This window comes from Hyaena hyaena, unplaced genomic scaffold (assembly GCF_003009895.1).
Source record: "Hyaena hyaena isolate Hyena2069 unplaced genomic scaffold, ASM300989v1 scaffold_341, whole genome shotgun sequence".
NCBI classification, from domain to species: domain Eukaryota; kingdom Metazoa; phylum Chordata; class Mammalia; order Carnivora; family Hyaenidae; genus Hyaena; species Hyaena hyaena.
Genome location: NW_024080973.1, coordinates 375,277 through 396,961, shown reverse-complemented (window position 1 = coordinate 396,961; position 21,685 = coordinate 375,277). Strand labels below are relative to the sequence as shown.

The window sequence follows — 21,685 nt, the reverse complement described above, 5'->3', positions numbered from 1 at the left end:
CCCATCAGTGCTGAGCCTCTAATATATGTTCAAGTTCTAGCTAATGAGCAAGCCCATCTTTACATTCCACACAACTCGCTCACAAACAAATGCCACTTTGGGGCACCTGAGTGCTTCAGTTGGTTAAAGACTACTTCAGCTCAGGTCATAATCTCACAGTCTGTGAGTTCGAGCCCCGCCTCCCTGCCTGTCTGGCTCTGTGCTGACACCTCAGAGCCTGGAACCTGCTTGGGATTCTGTGTCTCCCTCTCTGCCCCTCCCCCATTCATGCTCTGTCTCTCAAAAATAAACATTGGGAAAAAATTTAAAAAAACAAAAACAAATGCCACTTTGTTCCAGTAAAGAACAAGACGCTGAAGTCTAAGGGAATGAGAAGGGGTATTAAAAACAGAGGTAGCTATCAGCGGTTATCTCCGGAAAGTCTGTAACGCAAGAGGTTTTTATTTCCTTCTATTTGCTCGCCGTAGTTTCTGACCATGCCGTTTGGCAATGCACTGCTACTACAGCAAGAAGCCCAAGGCCCCTTGTGTAGGCCTGCTGACCACAACCACAAGGGGACAGTCCCCTTTGTTAACACCATTCTGGGCTAATCAACGACTTAGTCACGTCTCAAAACCACAGATCTCACATGGGGAAACTACCCAGATGATACAATGGTTTCCTGCGAATCAGAGGTTCTCAGTCTTTTATATGCTTTAGAATCACAGGGAGGATTTACAAAATGAAATACAACAAAGCCAACAAAATGACAGCAGATCCCCAGCCCCCGCCCCAGTAATTTGTATTCTTTCTTTTCCCCTAATAATTTTTTAATATTTATTTATATTTGAGAGAGAGAGAGACAGTGTGAACAGGGTAGGGGCAGACAGAGGGGAGACAGAATCCGAAGCAGGCTCCAGGCTCTCAGTCATCAGTGCTGAGCCTGATGTGGGGCTCGAACTCATAAACCGCGAGATCATGACCTAAGCCAGAGTCAGACACTTATCAACTGAGCCACCCAGGCGCCCCCAGTAATTTGTATTCTTAACAAGCACCTTCCAGGCAGACCTCGGACCACACTTTTTTAACAGTGCTTTTTCATCTTCTACAGTAGCAAACACAGACCGCGCGTTCCGTAAATGTTTTTTGATGTGAAGACGGAAATCAACAGAACGCATATACTTCCATTTTTCTCCTCATGATCCCATCAAAGAGGTAGGAAATCAGTCTTTCCTTTTTAAAAAAAATACTTTTTTAATGTTTTATTTTCCAGGTGGGGAGGGAGAGCAAACATGCACAAGCGAGAGAGGGGCAGAGACGGAAGAGGGCAGAGGGTCCGGAGCGGGCTCTGCACTAACAGCAAAGAGCCCACTGTGGGGCTTGAACTCATGAACCGTGGGGTCATGATTGAGCCGAAGTCGAACGCTCAACAAACTGAACCACCCAGGCGCCCTGAAGGTCCTTCCTATGAATGTGGCAGGACAGACGGAATAAAACCCACAAATTCAAAGAGCTTAAAAATGACAGGCAGAATATTTTAAATAAAGCACACGTTTTGGCTTTTGCTTTGTATTATCTCTTCATAACCTCGTAAGCCCTACTCGCCAATCTCTGACCATCAGGCTGAATTTCGGACAGTGTGAATTCCTAAGGCATCATCCGATATCCTGTCATTAATTCTAGGTTTTGAATGAAGCATCGTGTAAGAGGCTTAAGTTGTTCCTCATTCAAATGAATCAAAGCAAGCCCCAGCCCTAAAGTGGGCTGTGTTGTGGGTTCGTGGTGAGGCTGCCGGGACCATGGGGTGAAGTCGGTTACAACAAGCAGCTGGTGTATGTGAGAAAGAAGAGCACCTGGACCTAATGGTCTTGCAACTTCTCTGATGGCTTTCCGAGTTTCTAAAAGGATATAGGGCCCAGTCTCTTGCCACCTCCTTACTTTAAATTTTTTTAAATGTTTATTAATTTTTTGAGAGAGAGAGAGAGGGAGACAGAGACTGACCGGCAGGGGTGAGTGGGGGGAGGGACTGAAAGAGATGGAGACACAGAATCCGAAGCAGGCTCCAGGCTATGAGCTGTCAGCACAGAGCCCGACGTGGGGCTCGAACTCACGACCCGCGAAACCATGACCTAAGCTGAAGTCAGACACTTAACAGACTGAGCCACCCAGATGCCCCCACCACCTCCTTACTTTTGAAAACCCGCTCCATTTCCACTACATTTGCAAAATGCTGCAGGATTTCCCTTCTTGCCAGGAGGAACCTGGCAGCAGCTGGAGGTCAAGGGGAAGTCTACACGTGAAAGCACCTGTCTTTAACTGTTGGCATGTGAAACCTGGAACGGAGGGGAGACCCAGAGCATCGCTGCACTAACTGACCCAATGCTGCCCCCTTGCTGCGGATGACGCGGATCCATTCCCAACCAGTTTCCCACCTTTCCTGAAAGGTGCCGGCGATTTAATTACCTACCAGCAAATGTTGACTGTTACCTAAAGAGGAGGTGGAAGATCCCTCTGACCTCCATAGCCCTTCGCGCGTAAGTAGAATGAACAGTTTCCAATAATGGCTTCTCACTCCAAAAGATGGACTGAGAAGTAACCTGGTGCAATCACAGAATGCAGAATTAAATGAAACCGAATTTAACCTCCTAACCCTTCCTTCGTTCCAAGCTCACACTTTAAATGAAAGTGCTTAAAAATTATTCAAGCGAATGGAAAAGTGAAAGAGAAGATAGAGAAGCTAAAGCGCCAGGTTGTGGAGACAAAGGTTAGTCTTCTTGATTTATTTTGAATGGACTGTGACATCCAAGCTCGCCGTGTCATCAAATTTCTTAGATATTTCATAACTGGAAAATAAAATATTAGCAGGGGCAGCAAGAGCTTTCTGTACATCTTCCCAAGGAAGCACAGTTTGGTTTAAAACCCCAAAAAGGACTTTTGGGGAGAAGGGTGCTCTGGCTCCCTTACTGAGAGCCACAGTGTGAGGTACAGTGGGTGAAAAAGGGCAGAAACTCCTAGCAGGAAAAAACTCAGCAAGATTCCCCTGATATCCTCCAAAGATGCCACAATGGCGGTTCCAAACTACTGCGGGATGACTTTAAGAAAGTGGCTCTCAAGTTGTGGTCCTGTGGCCAGCAGCATCAGCACCACCTGGGGCCCTCCTACTTGACATTGTTGAACTTCACCTGAGCCCTAGGATTCCGGACAACAGCGAAGGTTAAGGAAACCTCCCCCTATCCTTTTGCGTTCCGGAAATAGCTTACTGCAAAGTCCAGCCCCCTCCCCCTATGACTTACTTAAGACTCACAGGTGTCCCCTTGTTTACCTGTGACAAGGTCAGACACAGACCCTCCAAGGTCACTTTCTTTGCCTGACAAATGATTAGCTCACTGTCCATTAGTCAGAATACAATGTCCGTTAATTAATCTTTGGCTGAACCTTTTTCCTTCCTCCAGGTCCTTGAACTTCTTAGCCAGCCTACCACCCTTCCTCAAGGGCCCCTGTGGGAACAGGCTGGCCTCCAGTTAAAACATACTGTCTTCTGCAAGGCATTCAAGCCAGGCTTTCATCCCTGTTCCCTACGCCTCCTTCTTTCCAGCCCACTTTACTCCTCTCTATAAAAGAGACCCTCTCTTGGGGCGCCTGGGTGGCTCAGTCGGTTCGGCTCAGGTCATGCTCTCACGCTTCATGGGTTCGAGTCGCGCGTCGGGCTCTGTGCTGACTGCCAGCTCAGAGCCTGGAGCCTGTTTCAGAGTCTGTGACTCCCTCTCTCTCTGACCCTCCCCTGCTCATGCTGTCTCTCTCTCTCTCTCAGAAATAAATAAAACATTAAAAAACTTTTTTAAAAAAAGAGAGACCGTCTTTGCCCAGCCCCAGAGACCCTTGCGGATCCTCTAGTCAGATGTTCTTCTATTGCTATAGGCCTGCCCCATCCCCTGATACAAAAGAACCTGTCTCCCCTTTGCAAAAAGCATTTCCGATCAAGCCTCTCCTTGCTCAACCCAGCCACGGTTTTTACTTGACATTAAAATTACAAATTCTCGGGGCACCTGGGTGGCTCAGTCAGTTAAGCGCCGACTCTGGCTCGGGTCGTGATCTCACGGTCCGTGGGTTCGAGCCCCGCGTCAGGTTCTGTGCCGACAGCTCAGAGCCTGGAGCCTGCTTCAGATTCTGGGTCTCCCTCTCTCTCTGCCTCCCCTGCTCGCGTGCTTTGTCTCTCTCTGTCTCTCAAAAATAAATCAACGTTAATTTTTTTTAGAATAAAATCGCAAATTCTCATGTCCCACCCGGGGCCTCCTAAGTGAGAAATGAGGGGTGGGAGGAGTGTGACGCGCCTAGAAATCGATTTCTGAACAAGCGCCTCCAGAAGGCACAGTCTGCGAAGCGCTGATTCACAGCCAGCCCTCGAGGTGCCCTCAACACTCCCACTCGGTTCCACCTGTCGCACTCAGGCGCGCCTAGCGCAAGCCGCTTCCGCGGCTCCAGGTGGGCACGGTTTGGGCCCCCCCCCCACCCCAGGACCCCTTTTCTCGTGAAGTCCTCTCCCGCGGGCAAGCACGGCCCCGCGCGCAGCGAACCGCGCGTACTTACGCCTCCGTCCCCCGGCCTCTGGCCGTCGCAGTCCCTGGTGGGGCTGATGTCCTGGCGCATGACCCAGATGGGCTCTCTGGGCTCGTCGGGGGTGTAGGGCGAACGCACGGTCCTGGTCTTCACCTCCTCGATGGCCTCTCTGATGTCCTTGATGGCCAGCGAGATGGCGTCCCTTTTCTCCTGGCTGTAGCGCGGCGCCGCCTCGCCGCCCGCCGGCGCCCGCGGCGCGGGGCTGTCGGGGCGGCCGCCGCCCGGGGTGGGCGCGCGCTCCAGGTCCTGCTCGGCCTCGGGCATGTCCTCGGCCGCCTTGTCGAGGCTCTGCGAGCTCATGCTCTGCTTGACCTCGGCCACGATCTGGTCGATGTCCTCCTCTTGCTCGTAGCTGTCCATGCGCGGGTAGGGCGCGAACTCGGCCTCCTTCTCGGGGCTGTCGGACTCGCCGTCGGAGCGCTCGTCGTAGTGGTGCAGCCGCGCGCCCAGCGCCTCCTGGCGGTAGGCGGCGGCGGCGGCGGCGGCGGCGGCGCGCTCCCGCTCGTACAGCCGCAGCCCGTCGCGCGCCTCCAGCTCGGGCGCGTCCCCGATCTCCTCGTACACGTGCTCCTGGAGGCCCCCGTAGTCGGCGTAGGGCTCGGCGTACGGCTCGTCGTCGCCGCGGTGGAACAGCCGGTGCGTGTACACGTAGCCCGAGTAGGCCGCGTTCATGGCCTCCTCGTGCTCGAGCGAGTGGAAGTGCAGGTGGTTGGGCAGCGCGCGGCGCTGCGCGGCCTCGGCGTGCTCGGCCTCCGCCTGCTCCGTGTACTCCTCGGCCTCGGGCCGGTACTGCACGGCGTAGGCGCTCTCGTCCTCGGCGTCCTGCGCGCGCTCCGCGTCGTAGCCGTCGCGGGCGGCGGCGATCACGTCGCCCTCGGCCGTGTCCGTGTGGTTGTGGAAGCCGCTCTCCGTGCTGGCCGAGCGCGCCAGGCAGTCGCCGCGCTCCTCCTCGTCCTGCGCCCCCGGCGGCGCGCGCGGGTCCTCGACGGCGCGCCCGGGGCGGCGGGCATGGCGCCGCCGCCGCTGCTCCTCCGCCTCGGGGCGCTCCAGGTCAGCCTCCACCGACTCGTTCACCTCCCCGCCTGCCGCCTCGTCGGTCACCTCCGCCTCCGCGGAGCCCTCCGAGTGGTTCATGGTGGGCGTCGGGACGGCCGCGGGAGAGGCTGGGCCGGCTCACTGCGCTCTCATTTTGCTCCACTCGGCTGGGAAGACAAGAAGGGGACGGGCTGTTAACGGGCTTCACCCTCGTTCTGGGCTGAGCTCCCAGAAAAACGGGGTGTCATATGGAAACCAACTTGACAATAAACTATTGGTAAAAATAAATAAATAAATAAATAAGTAAGTAAATAAATAAAGTTATCCCTTGATATGAAAAAAAAAAAAAACAGCCGCTGTTGACCCTTTCTGAATCCGGGTCAATTAAAAAAAAAAAAAAGATTGCAAATTTAAACCCAATCTGACAGCGCATAGTTCATTTTCTGCATTGCATGTATCGTGACTTGTAATTACACAGCTACTTGCCTGATTGCTAACTGGCTTTCTCCCTTCCCCACCCCTCAGACGGAGAGCCTCGTGAGCGTTTTGTTTTCCCTCCGACGACGAGGCTTACTATTCAGGTTCATTTCTGATGCATATGAATAAAGAGTACTACTAAATTGAATGGGCCAATTGACACATTTTCCATCTGCTACGGGATAAATCTCTCCAAATTAAACTAGGATGCTAGATACTTTAGAAACGGTTCTTTAAATAGATTGCAAGGGAAAAAAAATTATCTCGAAATGTTTTGAGCTACTGCTGTCAATACAAGGATACAGACATTCGGAGGCAGGCTAGCTACCACCAGAGGGTTCTTGTCCTTTCTGTCCTTTCTGGCTCTTGTTACCTGGGACAAGTGGCTTCATTTTCTGAGCCTGCACTGTGAGATCCCACTTATTTCCTACAGCTGTTCCACAGGGCAAAAGACTGGTCAAGCACGTTTGGGAAATGCTGACTTAGAGTTGACTTTTCATTGTGAATGATCCAGGAGGAAGACACAAGATGGGGGGTTTCCCAAATTTGTGTGACCAGGATTCCCCCCCCCCTTTCCCCTAGAGGCCAGTGTTCTGACAAATACACTTAAAGAAACACTAACTAGTGTCCTTCTGCATACACCCTGGATTTAAAAATTCTCTGACTCTATTAATTACCATGATAGCTGGCTGGCTATGTGGAAATTATGGCGGATTTCTTTAAAATATGGGTATGTCTCAGGGCGCCTGGGTGGCTCAGTCGGTTAAGCATCTGACTTCAGCTCAGGTCATGATCTCATGGTTCGTGGGTTCGAGCCCCGCGTCAGGTTCTGTGCTGACAGCTCAGAGACTGGAGCCTGTTTCAGATTCTGTGTCTCCCTCTCTCTCTGACCCTCCCTTGCTCATGTGGTCTCTCTCTCAGAAATAAATTTTAAAAAACATTAAAAAACAAAAAAAAAATTAAATATGGGTATGTCTCGGGCTGCCTGGTGGCTCAGCTGGTTAAGTGCCCGGCTCTTGATTTCTGTGGCTCAGGTCATGATATCATGGTCATGGGATCGAGCCCTGCATCAGAGTCCATGCTGAGCATGGGATCTGCTTTGTCTTTCCCTCTCTCTCTGTCCCCTTCCTCCCCTAAATAAGTAAACATTAAAAAAAAAAATATATATATATATATATATATATGGGTATGTCTCTTTACCTATTTTTAAAGAAACCTATAGTTAGAGACACGTGGTTTCAACCTCACAATTAGTCTTATCCTATATTATTATGCTTATTTATAGCATAATGTGTCCAGTGTTTGGAAATAAAGATAAAGGATGAAAGAACAACAAAAACAGGTAGGATCCCTATGCTTTCAAGATACCTGCAGTAAATGGGTTCAACAGTAAGTAGGCTTTCTTACAGTGTTCTTTTGGAGAACTCTCCCACGTTACAACTGGACAAAATGGATGGAACGTGAACTCTTTTTTTTATTAGTTTTTTAAATATTTATTCATTTTTGAGAGAGAGAGAGAGAGAGAGACCATGAGCAGGGGAGGGGCAGAAAGAGAGTAAGACAGAGAGTCTGTAGCAGGCTCCAGGCTCTAAGGTGACGGCACAGAGCCTGACGCAGGGCTCGAACTCATGAACCATGAGATCATGACCTGAGCCCAAGTCGGACACTTAACTGAATGAGCCACCCAGGCGCCCTGGGACATGAACTCTTTGATGGAGCTAGCGGAAAGCTCAGGGAGGACTAGGGACATTTGATTGACTCTCTAATATTGCAATGGACTCTATTCTACTCAGCTCCCCACTCCAACCACGGAATTTCCTTCCAGCACTCTGACAACCTCAGCAGTAAAGGAGGGCATCTTGGAGCTACCAAGTTCACTTTTAAGCAGAAATATTCTCTTTCCCCATTCTTCGGTGGATCCACCCCCTTTCCTCCCCTCGGCCGACTGACACACGGGAAGAAAACAATTATGGTTTACTAGAGATGATCAATCCTTATTGCTTGCTTTCCTTGACAGGAGTCCCATTTCATACAAATGAGACCCAGTCTCCTCATAAATATCGTGGCATCTCCTCACTGACGCCTGAGAACAGGGATTAGGACTAGGCATGAGAAAATTTTCCAAAAGCAAGTATGAGGCTCTGTTCAGACGTCGATGGGTGGTTAATGCTTTGAACCGAAGAGGCAGGTATTGGTGCGGAGGGCCCCCTGGTTCAGTGGCCTTGTGTGGATCATGGAAAATACAGAACAGATATCCAGTTCAATACAGCACATGGAGAAGAACAGTGTACCCACATTTCCTCTATGAGGACTCTCTGGAAAAGACAACAAATTAAAAACTAATGTACAAATCTCAGTCTGATGGACACAAATCAAGTGTTCTTGATATCGAGCCTATCGAACACTTCCCTGGGTACCGTTTTCCTGACATATGTCAGCTGTGTGTAGCCAGTGTTAGAAATACAGTTGGGCTCTGTGCTGACTGCCAGCTCAGAGCCTGGAGCCTGTTTCGGAGTCTGTGTCTCCCTCTCTCTCTGACCCTCCCATGCTCACACTGTCTCTCTCTCTCCTAGAAATAAATTTAAAAAAATAAACAAAAATAAAAAAAGAAATAGAGTAATAAGCATCCAAAGCGTATGAATGGCCAGTGGAGCAATTCATGATAATCACATGCAGAACTGGCCTAAACCCTGTCTCCAGTGAAAATAGATTTTACTGATGAACATCTATTGATATATATATATATATATATATATATATATATATATACATATACATATATATGAAGTCTCAGTTTTTTCTGGGTTAAAATGGCAAACGGTACCCTCTCATAGAGCACTTATGGATTCAAAGGAAATGGGATTTCCATGCACTTATGTACACAAAATCATGGCGAAGAAAGTTACAAGAAGCCCATTCTCTGGAGGAAAATATTGTTAAAATAATGTATAGTACTGTGGAGATTTCTTTAAAAAAATTTTTTTAATGTTTATTTAATTTTGAGACACAGAGAGCAGGAGTTGGGGAGGGGCAGAGAGAGAGAGGGAGACACAGAATCTGAAGGAGGCTCCAGGCTCTGAGCTGTCAGCACAGAGCTTGATGCAGGGCTTGAACCCACAAACTGCAAGATCATGACCTGAGCTAAAGTCGAACACTTAACTGATAGAGCCAGCCAGGTATCCCAGTACCGTGGAGATTTCTAAGTGCACTATCTTCATCCCCCATCCCCAAGCCTTAGGGGAGTATTTATATTTCACTCACTGTCACAGTTTCAAGAATATAGTTTGGGTTGTGGTATTGGCAACGTGCTAATTAATAGCAGACATTGATTTGAGGGATTTCCCCAAGACAAAGAGACTAAGGCAATTAGCAGCTCCAAAGGACGGACCTGATGGTCTTGGCCAGTTCCATTGGTAGCACATGAGAGGACTCCTCCCCATACCCTGGGATTTTGGCAGTGGTGTTGATAAAAAAAATAATGAGGCTAGGTTATGGTGGAAATCCTTTCTTTTATTTTTTTGAAAGTGACTTGCAAGGTGAATTAAAGTCTTTAAAAGGTAACATACCTTCACCTCAGTAGTTCTACTTAGAGAACTCTAAAGGGAAAAACTCAAGTGTGGACCTAGACTTTTCTCACAGTATTTGCTTAAAAAGCAAAGATAAACATTAAATATTAAGTGCTAATATTTATTAAGTACCAGTATGTACAGTGCTAAGCGTCTTAGCATCGGATTCCTATCCAGGAAGATGAGGGGGGTTCCTTGTTGGGTCGCTGCACCCAGAGTTCACACCGCAGAACAAACCACGCCTCCCCACCCTCCCTGCCCACCGGGATCCTAAACCTGGCCCTCTCCTATATCCCTTGTGTGGGTGAATGGCATACCAGCACCCCTAGTTGCCCCCCTCAAATCCGGGAATCGTTACTGCCTCATCTCATCCCCTCGCCTCCTTCCCCAAACTGATGACCAAGTCCATTGTCTTCATACCTCCTGCATCACCCCCCACTCCAACTGCCTTGCCTTGGTCTTTCTCATTTACATAATTGTTTCCTTGACTAATGTCTCAGCCCTCTCCAGGGGGCTAACCCTGTGCCTAGCTGGATGATCTTTCCAAAATACAAATCTGAAGCCCATAACCCTGTTTTTCAAACTCTTTAATGATTCCCCTTTCGTGCACAGTACAAATGCTTAGTTAACTATACCAGGCACTGGTAGGCATTTTCTACTCGATGACTTGCTTGCTAATCCTCACTCTAGCATATGAAGAGAGTCCCCTTCTACTCTCTCCCTAGAGAGAATGATTGACTCTTTTAAAACTGTAGAAATGGGGGTGTCTGGGTGGCTCAGGCAGTTTAGCGTCTGGCTCTTGATCTCAGCTCAGGTCATGATCTCATGGTTCATGAGTTCAAGCCCTGCGTCAGGCTCTGTACTGATGGCGTGGAGCCTGCTTGGGATTTTGTTTCTCCTTCTTTCTGCTCTTCACCTGCTTGTGCTCTCTCTCTCTTTGTCAAAATAAGTAAATAAAAACTTTAAAACTGAGGAAATGGAGGCATGGTGGGGCTAGGTAATTGCCCCGGGTCACATAAGCCACCGAGCTGCTGGAAATGGCACCTGACCCCGCTATCCAGCTTTAGGTCTGGGTTCTTGAGTCCTACTCCAGGCAAACAAAGCCAAGAGCCAAGTCACTCCTCCAGCCTCACTGCCACACCGCACCAGCACCCCATGTTCTGACACTGCCAATGTGGACCCTCCCTGCCTTCCCTAATCTCAGCATATTTTTCACCTATGCTTGGTGAATCTTTCTCATCTTTCATGGATCTTTCTTGTCTTCCCCAGAGCAAGTTCACACCCGAGGACTGTCTATGATGTGCCAGCCTCTAGGCAATGTTCTAGGCACTGGGGCAGCGTGGTGACCAAGGCAGACACCCTTCTCTGATTCTTGAAGCCTCCACTTTACTGCATGGGGTTGGGGGGGGTGTAGGGGAGGGAGGTGAAGAGAAAGGAGAGGGGAACAGACTGTGCTTATGTAAATAAATAAACAGGCTAGCTCCAAATAGTGAAATGTCTTATGAAGAAAATAAAATGGTAAAGACATCGCAGGTGACCAAGAAGAGGAGGTTATGTAGATAGTGGCCAGAGGAGGCGATGTTCGAGCTGGGGCCGGAATGATCAGGAAGGGGTGGCCATGAAAAAATCTGAGGGCAGGGCCATGAGGCAAGAAGGCACTTGCTATGTTCAAGGGCAGAAGCAATGTTTGTGAGTGAAAAGGGGGTGGTGTGGATGGAAATGAGGATGGGGAGATGGAAAGCACTGGCAAGGCTGGGCCTCGTACATCTTGGTAAAGAGTTGGAATTTTATCTCAAGTAAACTGGCATGCCACTGACTGGTTTCATTCAGGGGAGTGAGGAGGCTTCATGAACTCCTCACTTTGTCCCCACTTTACTTTGTCTAGTGTCGTATATATATGTATATACATATATACGACACATCTTGTATATATATGTATAATACATATCTTGTATATAGAATATATATCACATATATATGTGATATTTTATATATATATACATATATATATAAATTATAGCACAGCACCTGTCACACTAAGCAACAATCCTTTATAAATATGAAGTCCTCAGGAAAAGACAGCTTGTCACTTGTCTTTGATGTCCCAGTGTCAAGCACAGAGAGTGCACAGTTGGTAGTCAATGAAGTTTTAGTGATTAAAAGAAAAAAATCCATTTGCCCTCAATATTTGGAGTCTTCTAGCCATGGCATGCTCATCCTTTGGAGAACTCCTTTCTTCTTTCTCACTTGAATCTTTGCTGCCCTCATCCACCCATGCACCTCCTCCACCTTTTTTTTTTTTTATTAAACAATTATTTTTATTTGAGAGAGAGAGAGAGAGAAAAAAAAAAAGAGAGTAGGTCTGGTAGAGGGGCAGAAACAGAGAGAGCCTGCTCCTCAGCATGGAGCCTGACACAGGGCTCAATCCCACAACCCTGGGATCATGACCCGAGCTGAAACCAAGAGTCAGATGCTCAACCAACTGAACCACCCAGGTGCCCCTCCTCTACCTTCTTCTGATTCTTTAAGTTCCTGAAGAATTCTAGTGATCCAGTGTTTCCCTACATTTGAATGTATTGATCCACTTGGCATTTATTAGATACGTGTCAGGTACCATGCAAAGGTAAAGGGCATACGAGAGTTTCTAAAGCATGGTCCCAGCCTTCAAGGCAGACAGCTCTAATAATGATAATACCTGCTGATACGTACAAAAGGAAATAGGTTCAAGCTACCAAAGGAGGTATGGTTAAAACAACTACCACAACTGTATCCCCTTAGTGAGTCATATGAGTGCTGCTGTTCTTATAGGGTCTAATTTCATGAGCCCATAAGCATCCTGAGAACTGGGGCCTGGGAGAAGACTGCCTTCATCCAATCAATGGCCTTGATTAGGGCCCATTGCCTCTGGATACTAGGGCAAAGGGAGGAGGAGCGGCTGGTTGAAGAAAATCAGCCTCCCTCTACAAAAATGTTGTGTGATCTAGAAGACAAGAGGCAAAACAGTCCCGCTGCAGGAGCTCCGACACAACATGAAGAGGGGGTGCTGTGGTGTCCTCGCTGTAGGAATGAAGGATTCCAGGCTGCCAGTAGTGAAGCACAGGTGCCTTTCTAGCCCCTAGTTCTGGAATGTTCTACTGCCAGCTAGAAAAGGTTAACAAAGGAAAGGAATTCTGCTGCAGTGCACGATTTATAAATAGAACACTTCTCAAGTCAGCAGCTAATCCAAGTATCTCAGAATGTTAGCTGAGACTCATGTTGGTTTGGGATGAATGGAAGGGAAGGCTGTAAATGACTTTGGCTGATCTGTCCTTAAGGAGTCATTGCCAAGAATTTCCAATAGACTGTCCCTTTTAACATTTTCAGAAGTAGTTTTAGAAAACAGGTCTGACTGAAGACAAAATGCACGGTGAAGAAGAACAAAAGGAGTCATAACAGGTGGTTAACACGGAAGGTCTGGGGAAGGCAGTGATGTAGGTGCGGGGAAAACACGTAGAGGTGGGAGACAGAGATGCAGGAAAAGAACAGGACGGATGGTACTACCCATTCTCTCTCCCGGAGAAAAGAACTAGAAAGAACAATACGATTCCATATATATGTTTTTATGTTTTTGTGTATATTTAAGGAGTACAGTTAGCTCCCATGGACTTAAGGAATGTTGTTCATTGTCTCCTGCCAGCGTTGGAAGGAAAGTCCTATTTCTTTGGACTGTAGCCTGTCCTAATCCACCTGCACACATACATTTCCTGTCAACATGATGTCCGTCACCAAGCCATTGCAGAGGCTGCTGATGACCCTGAGGCTGTGGTAATATATTCATCTCCAAAGCAATAAACAGTTCTGGTTGCTGAACAGCATTGTGCCCTCAATGCCGTATGCATACGCATTTGTGCATACGTGTACACATGCACTCGCACACACACACACCATCCACACAGGCTGGGAGATTAATGGTTCTCATTTTAAAAAAAAGGTGACAGAATAAGAATACCCAGGTGTTCTTTCCTACCCATCATCCCTACTCTATAAATATGTTTTTCTTCTGGAAGTTAGACCAACTGTGAATCCAAAGGACAACAAGAACCCCATGCAAATCATCAACTTTCTAAACTCAATGCATCTATTTACAAGGGTGACAGATAGAAGACAGAAATTTAAAAAATAGCATTCATTAAAGCTTAATCTCCTTTGATTCATTTGGAAATTAAGTGTAATGATACTGGAAGCAAAGAAAGATATAGGATACACATTTCTCCATCCTAAAATCATTTCCAGTTTAAATAGGTTCACATGGTCAGGAAAAGCCTCCTTACTTGGCACATCTTACCCCGGTGAAATATTATTTTGCTTCCCTTGATATTCCTGTGCCTGAAATTGTGAAGCTTAGCTTGATAGATAGTACTGGTAATGATTTCAGAGTGAGCTGAGCACTTGAACCCAAGGAGTATTGCTGAATGGCCAGATGTCAACCAGGGTGAGGTTTCTGTGTTTGGAACTCAGAGCTGTGCCCTTGACCCTGTTCTGCTTTGCAGAGAACATGTGGGATGGACATCTTCAGTTTCCCTTGAAGGTGGCCCACTCCAAATGGCTTCTCATGATGGCTCCCTTCCCTTCTCTACAGGCTTATGGGTGGTAATGGTGGTGGGGATTCCCTCTATTCAACTCTCTGCCTATCTGCATATTATCTAATTTGAGGTCCCATCTACTTACTGCTGGAAGCCTGATACCAAATGTGTGATACCCATGTTGGCAGATGACCAAAAAAATAAATCATTTAAAGACAGACATAAAACAATAAATACTAGAGCTATAGTAAACATAATGAAGGTGGCACCCTAATGGGAAATTCTATATCAGGCTCTGCTGTGTCTTCTCAGCATCACTGTACTTCTTCTCCAGAAGCTACATGGGATCAGGGAATTTACATGGAAAATCCACGCAGGAAGCATAATGGGCATAAAAGACTTACCTACCTGTCTGTCTGTCTTGTCTGGACCTCTGCCTCTATATCTCTCCTCTTCCAAGGACAGAAGCCACTTGACCTCGTATTGCCCTAGTCTATCAACTGCAAGCTCAGGCAGCTCCCAGTCCCTATTCAATCCTAATTTTAGACCTAGCTTTCCCCCTACCTCCAGAATTAGGATCTGGCCTCTGATCCTAATTCCATCCAGTGATTTGATTTCTTTCCCTGTACACAGACTGCCCCATAGTTGGCTGCTTCAACACCATAGATACCCCATTTTCTGGGTCAAGAATGCTAATGGCTTTCTTGGATGGCCACTCATTGATGGATGCCATATCCTTTAGAGATGATGGAATGCCTGCTGGACTATACTTTCATCCACACTTGCAGCTGAACTTGCCTTTCAGCACCTGCCCAACATAGGTGGGTGGGTCCCCGTCCTTGGTAGACTGTATACTTTCATGTTTCAAGGCCATTGCCTTTGCCCAGAATGCTTTGGCTACTCCTTTATGTGTTTAAATGGCTTTCAAAATTTCAAATTGTTCTCAATATTCTATTCTAGTGTTAAGTCATTTGATTTTTGCCATCAAAGGATTATCCCTTACCTTATTTACAAGAGTTGGCTAGGAATGGTGCTTGATATTCTTCAAATATCAAAGCTATGTCTAAAAGATGTCATCATCTACACACTGAATGAGATATTGTAGTAGTTAAGGGGACAGGTGTGGGTGGCAGACTGCCTCCATCTGTATCGTGGTTTCATCACGTACTAGTGATGCATCACCACTTTCTCTGACTTTAGATAACTTAGAGCAAATGATCCAATTTTATCATTGCTAAAATGAGGATAGTACTTACATCATAGGGTTATTGGATGATATGTTAATATATATAACACACAATGGCTTCTGATACATTGTAAGTGCTACTTGAGATTCCTTAGTGCATTTTCTGCGCACACCATAATTAGTATTTAACAGATCAATACATAGTTTTTAGAAAGCAAAAAAAATTTTTTTTAAACCACTAATGCTAATATAAATGCCTTGAGCATGTGGTATACTTATTATTATTCTTTCCCAAGAAGTCTATGTAGGGATGGAAAATAAGCATTTAAGTTGCTTCTAATCATCTTGAAATAAGGCTGGGCATAAACAAATCCACCAAATAATAATCACAAACCCTACTATGTATGTACGCCAATATGTGTGGTGCTCTCCATTCTGTGTTTCTTACCCTCACAACAGTCCCAGTGGGAATTATTATCTCCAACTGCTAATTTTGAAACAGAAGCTCAGAAGGGTTAAATAACATGACCAATGTCATTCAGTGCTGAAAGGGTTGGATGTAGGTTCATCTGGATTTCTCTGTTCATGTTTTTCTTATTACATTTCATCGAGCCTATAAAGTGATGTGATTGATTTTTTTAAACAAACATCTAAATTGGGGTAATCCTGTTTAGAATAGTCACCTTGGCAGACTCTATACTTGCATGTTCCAAGGGCACTCACTGCCTTTGCCCAAAACACTTTGGCCACTCCTCTATTGGAATTGATTTCAAAGTTAATTTAAAGGTTTTGAAGCGACCAGCAAATCGTTTTCAATATTCTATACTCATGTTTAGTTATATTTGATTTCTGACCTCAAAGGGTATCATCCAGATTTATTATCCACCTTATTTATAAGACTGGGCTGTGAATGCTATTTGATGTTCTCCAAATTATCAAATCCATCCCTAAAGGATGAAGGTGTGCACCAGCCAAGATTATTAAAAAGTCTTCAAGCTCTGAATTCAATTCCAAAAGAAGGCTTTAAAAATTGTTTGGCCAATGGCCACATCTTTACCATAAGCATTTTATCTTTGCAGGTAAGCAGAGGGGCAGAGGCCATCCGAATGAACGCATTCTTGTGTGACTGCTGCAAAATCAGGTTCATTATTTTCATGCACCTTGAAATCTGTATAATTGTGGCTAACACTAACTGGGCGGGGAAATTAATTCATCTACTTGAATTAATTCAGTCATGCCAACCCCAAAGCCCTGATCGCAACCCAGCCTTTGATTAAAGAGAAAATTCAGAATTTCTGCAGACTTCCTTATTGTTTGGCTCTTCATCTAGCATTTTAACAATCGAATCACTCATTTATCATTCTTATTTCAATAAAACACAGGAAATAAGCTTAAGGCAATCATGGAAACTCAGAGGGGAAATCTTGCAAATTTTCTAGAAAACTCAAGGAACATTCTCTGGAAATCAAAGCCGATTAAAAGTCTATCTCAATTTTTGTGAAATTCACCTGGTATAAAATCAAACATATCTACATAATCCATATGTATTGAGGGTTTAACAGACTTAGCATTTTTTTCTGTTACAATCTCCTTTATTATGCCCCTATACAACTTCTTTTTAAAATTTTTTTAAACATTTATTTATTTCTGAGAGACAGAGACAGAGCATGAGCAGGGGAGGGACAGAGAGAGGGGGAGACATCAAATCCAAAGCAGGATCCAGGCTCTTAGCTGTCAGCACAGAGCCCGATGTGAGGCTCAAACCTCTGAACCATGAGATCATGACCTGAGCCGAAGTCAGACGCTTAACTGACTGAGCCACCCAGGCACCCCTACAACTTCTTTTCCTTACCCCCCACTACATTTATTATCTCTGTTGCTACATTACACTGAGTTCAGGAGTCTTAAATCACCAGTTGTAAACAATTGGGCTCATTGTCCTGATATTTCTGTTATTACACGGAAAACCATGCATACTCAGCACTATAGTGTTAAAGATAGTAAATCTCTAAAATCAGTTCAGCTATGTTAGTTTTCAGAGGCTCATTACTTCATACTGCAAAAGGACAGGGAAACAGGGAAATATCAGGCTGAGGATGAACTGAACAGTAATTCATTAAAATGGAGTCTTTCCTTTGAGACCACATCACCTCAAATTTACTGCTACTGTTACTTTTACAAATTATTTGGCTCATTAGAAAGCCAGGTAACTTGCTGGCTCAAGTTTTCTGTAGCTTCCTCTAGCATTTTCCTTTCCTAGATTCACACCAGAATAGCAGCCACGATCCTAATTATGAGGCTTTGGATTAAATTCTTGTTTCCAAGCTTCCTTTTTTTTAATTCGCAGATCAAGAAAGTAGTCTGGGGTCTGCTGGCCATCGTCCTCAAACATTTTTTCACTTATACCTCAAATCTGATATGCAAGGACTATATGAGATGATTAAAAAGAGTAAATTCAGAAAGGTTTGCTCTTCATTCTTCAGCTTCACAACTCCCAAAGAACAAAATCCATTAAGCAACAATTAAGTAGCAACATTGGTAGTGACTTGAATTTGATGAACCAGAAATCCCATATTGATTCAAAGCCTCATATGACAATCAACTCTCTTAATCAGTCATGTTAGCAAAAAGTTAATAGGGAAAGAAACATAATGTGGGGAAAGAAGAAAATGGCTTTCTGGATTTCTGGCTTCAAGGATTCCCTGTCACAAACCTTCCTCTATAGACCTGAGTCTTCACGGATCTTGTCCCTTCCTTCTGGATCATCACAGCCCAAGAGGAATATAATGTGAACCACATTATATTTTAATGTAATTTTAAAATGTCTACAGTCACATTGAAAAACATAAAGGAAGTAAAATTAACTTTAATATTTTATACACCTCACATATCCAAAATATTATCATTTGGCACATGATCAATATAAACAATTATTACTGAGACAATTTACATTCTTTTTTTCCTACTAAGTCATTAACATCCAATGTGAATTTTGCACTTACAGCATATCTCAATTAGGACTAGCCACATCTCAAGTGCTCAATAACCACATGTGGCTGGTGGCTACCATATTGGATAGTGCAGTTCTACTTCTTCCTTCTACGTTTCCCAACTCTCTCCTTTTCTTTTGCAGAACAATTTAGTTGTATTCAAACTCTTCCAGAAGTGTAAACCGTCACCCTCCTCCATCACCCTGTTCAACAAACAAAAGACCCTCGAATTATGAGAATTATGAAAATTATGAGAATTTTCCCTTCAAATAACAGGAGATTATGAATAAGTAAATGAATGAGTGCAAAGCCTGGTTGTTGCTGTGACCCGAACCAAGTCCTATACCGCCTGGGCACTGTCATCAGTCTCCCAAGGGGTCCGGTCTCATATTCCTCTCCTCTCATCTTCACCACTGTCCTTTAATCTGAGCTCTCTCTGGCCCCAAGTCCAGGGCCGCTATACCTGCTCCTCTCCCCTCTCCATCACTCCCTTTCCCCTCTGTCCCCCCAGAAGATAACCTTCAGGCTCAAGACCATACTAACCCACAGCCCCGCCTTTCAGCACCTGCGGCCCCTGCTCGGAGAGAAGAGCAGAAGTTGCTCAAAGATTCCTCAAACAGGCAATGAGGCTCTGGAGAAGCCAGGCAGAGTAAGAACACAGAGAACCCTTTTCTCTCACCTGGAGAAGGGGTGGCAAGGGGAAAGAGAGTCCCAGGGGTTAGGGAATCGAGTCAGAGGCAGCCAGGCATACTGGTTAAGACCATAACATTGAGGTTCAATTATTCAAATTCAATTCCAGCACTCACTGGCCAGGTGATCTTGGGCAAGCCACTTAACCTTACTGTGCCTCAGTTTCCTGTTCTCGAAATGGGGGTGATAGTAGCACCCACCTCATGGAGTTATGGAGAATTAAATGAGTTAATGTAGCACAAAGAAAAGAATATAAGATGCTTGTCAACTCATAGAATGTACACCACCAAGAATGAACCCTAATATGGACTATGGACCGTGGGTGACAATGGTGTTTTGATGGGGGTTCATCAGCTGTAATAAATGAAGCTTCTGGAATGGAGTAGTGATAGTTGAGAAGACTATGCATGTATAGTTCAGGGGCTATGAGGGAAATGTCTGTACTTGCCACTAAATTTTGCTGTGAACCTAAAACTGCTCTAAAATGTACATGAAAAAATGTCATTATCTATAAATATATACTTTATTTTATGTGTTATATGTGTCATATATGTAAAAAATATAGATATATATAGGGGCACCTGGGTGGCTCAGTCAGTTAAGCATCCAACTTCAGGTCATGATCTCATAGTTTGTGAGATTGAGCCCAATGTTCGGCTCTGTGCTGACAGCTCAGAGCTTGGAGCCTGCTTCGGATTCTGTGTCTCCCTCTCTCTCTGCCCCTCTCCCGCTCATGCTCTGTCTCTCTCTCAAAAATAGTATAGATATACAAACATATAAATATAATATATATTATATAAAGTATATAAATACATAATATAAATAAGTGTAATCCACATTATATTTGAATATAAAAATATAAATATATATCTAATGACTTAAAATATTCAAGCAGGGCTATTCCACCTTAACAAAACTAGTCCACTACCCCTCTTAAGCTTAAGCGGCATGTGGGTTGGCCACATCTCTGCCACTGTCCTGATTCTAAGACATGGTGAGTCCAGATATGGGTGGCAGGAACCTGACTGGCACAAGGTGTCACCTCCTGGCCACTTGGCTCAAAGTCCACACTGCAATGTGTACGTACAGGTTATTTCTGGAGCCTCCAGTGAGGCGGGTGCTGCACGCCGGGCTCCTGGCTCACAAAGTGCCTGCTCAGACCTCAGAGCCCTCTGCTCGCATCTGCCGCTGTGACTTCCCAGCGCTCCACAACTGAGCCCCGTGCTTTGGGCTTGCACTCCAGGGGGCCATTGAGTCGTTCTGCTCATCTACCCCACAGCCTCCTGCGTCAGCTTACAACACGAAATCTCTCTGACCTTGTGCCCCCTACAGCCATCTGGCTCCAGCTCAGGGAGAACACACCTGCGGGCAGGCAGGCTGTTTACAGCCCTGGATTTGTAATCATAAATTCCTACCTCCTTGCCTCATCTATAAAGTGGGTCAATGAAGGGTAGTTTGAAAAAGCATGTATGAAAACTCCCCCACTGAGAAATTTACATATTGCACTCACACACAAGCATGTGGAATGACTTATGTACGACTTTATTTATTTTTATTTTTTAACATTTATTCAGTTTTGAGAGAGAGCATGTGGGGGAGGGGCAGAGAAAGAGGGAGACACAATCCAAAGCAGGCTCTAGGCTCTGAGCTGCCAGAATAGAGCCTGACACTCAACGTGGGGCTTGAACCCACCAGCCAAGAGATCATGACCTGAGCTGAAATCAGACACTTAACCTACTAGCCACCCAGGCACCCCCATAGGACCCCATTTAAATCACAAAAGTTTGTGTTCACAGAGGACCATAAACAGCTAAAATGTCCATTATTAGAAAGTTGGCGAAAGCAGTTATAGACAGAGTTCTATAAAACATGAAGAAAGTGATCTTTATGTACAAACAACAGAAAGAACTCCCCGATATGTTAAATTAAAGCACAACAGTGTATGATGAATATTGTCATATATGTAGACAAGGAGGGAAAAGAATGCATATAGATAAAAATCTCTGAAATAACAAAAAACTAGTACTAGTAGTTATTTCTTTTGGACAGGGCAGGGGTGAGGAACGAAAACTAGGCAGATGGGAACTAGGAGGGAATGGAGGCTTCTCAGCATATGCCTCTTTGTCCTTTTTGATGTAAACACCGTGAACGTATTTTGAAAAGACGCTACATGTGTAATGAAATTGACCTGTTCTGCCTCCCTTATGGGGACTGCTTGCTGAACTGTAAGGACCTGGGAAAACGGATCAGCCTTCTTTGCCGGGGAGGCCTTTGTGGTAGGTCTCATGAACTGAGTCCCTGTAAAACCTTCCTCTTCTGTTGCTGATGGAAATTTCTCACCACGTGTCAGGTCCCTCGCCGCCATGCTGGCATTCAACCTCTATTTTTCTCGGAGCCTCATTACTGGCGAGTGATGTCTCTGTGGGTGGCTTGTGGGGTGGGGATGGTAAAGAGCATTTTCAGAGGTGCTACACTTACATGGAAACTTCTAGTGCAGGTCACTGAAGTCTGCATTTGCAGAAACCCCACATTATCAGTTCACTGATGAACACAATTACAAAGGAGCAAAGACTGAGAACTGAA

General features: G+C 45.5%; 1 protein-coding gene across 3 annotated transcripts in view; it reads right to left on the bottom strand.

The window, feature by feature from the left end:
- APBA1 (amyloid beta precursor protein binding family A member 1) overlaps positions 1-21,685 on the bottom strand; it is a 211,777-nt gene that overhangs the window by 64,652 nt on the left and 125,440 nt on the right. For all 3 annotated transcript variants that reach the window (XM_039249534.1, XM_039249535.1, XM_039249537.1), the window contains exon 2: positions 4,567-5,798. In XM_039249534.1, coding sequence (XP_039105465.1) covers positions 4,567-5,730 — 1,164 coding nt within the window. In that variant the 5' untranslated portion in view covers positions 5,731-5,798. The remainder of the gene's footprint in view (positions 1-4,566; positions 5,799-21,685) is intronic.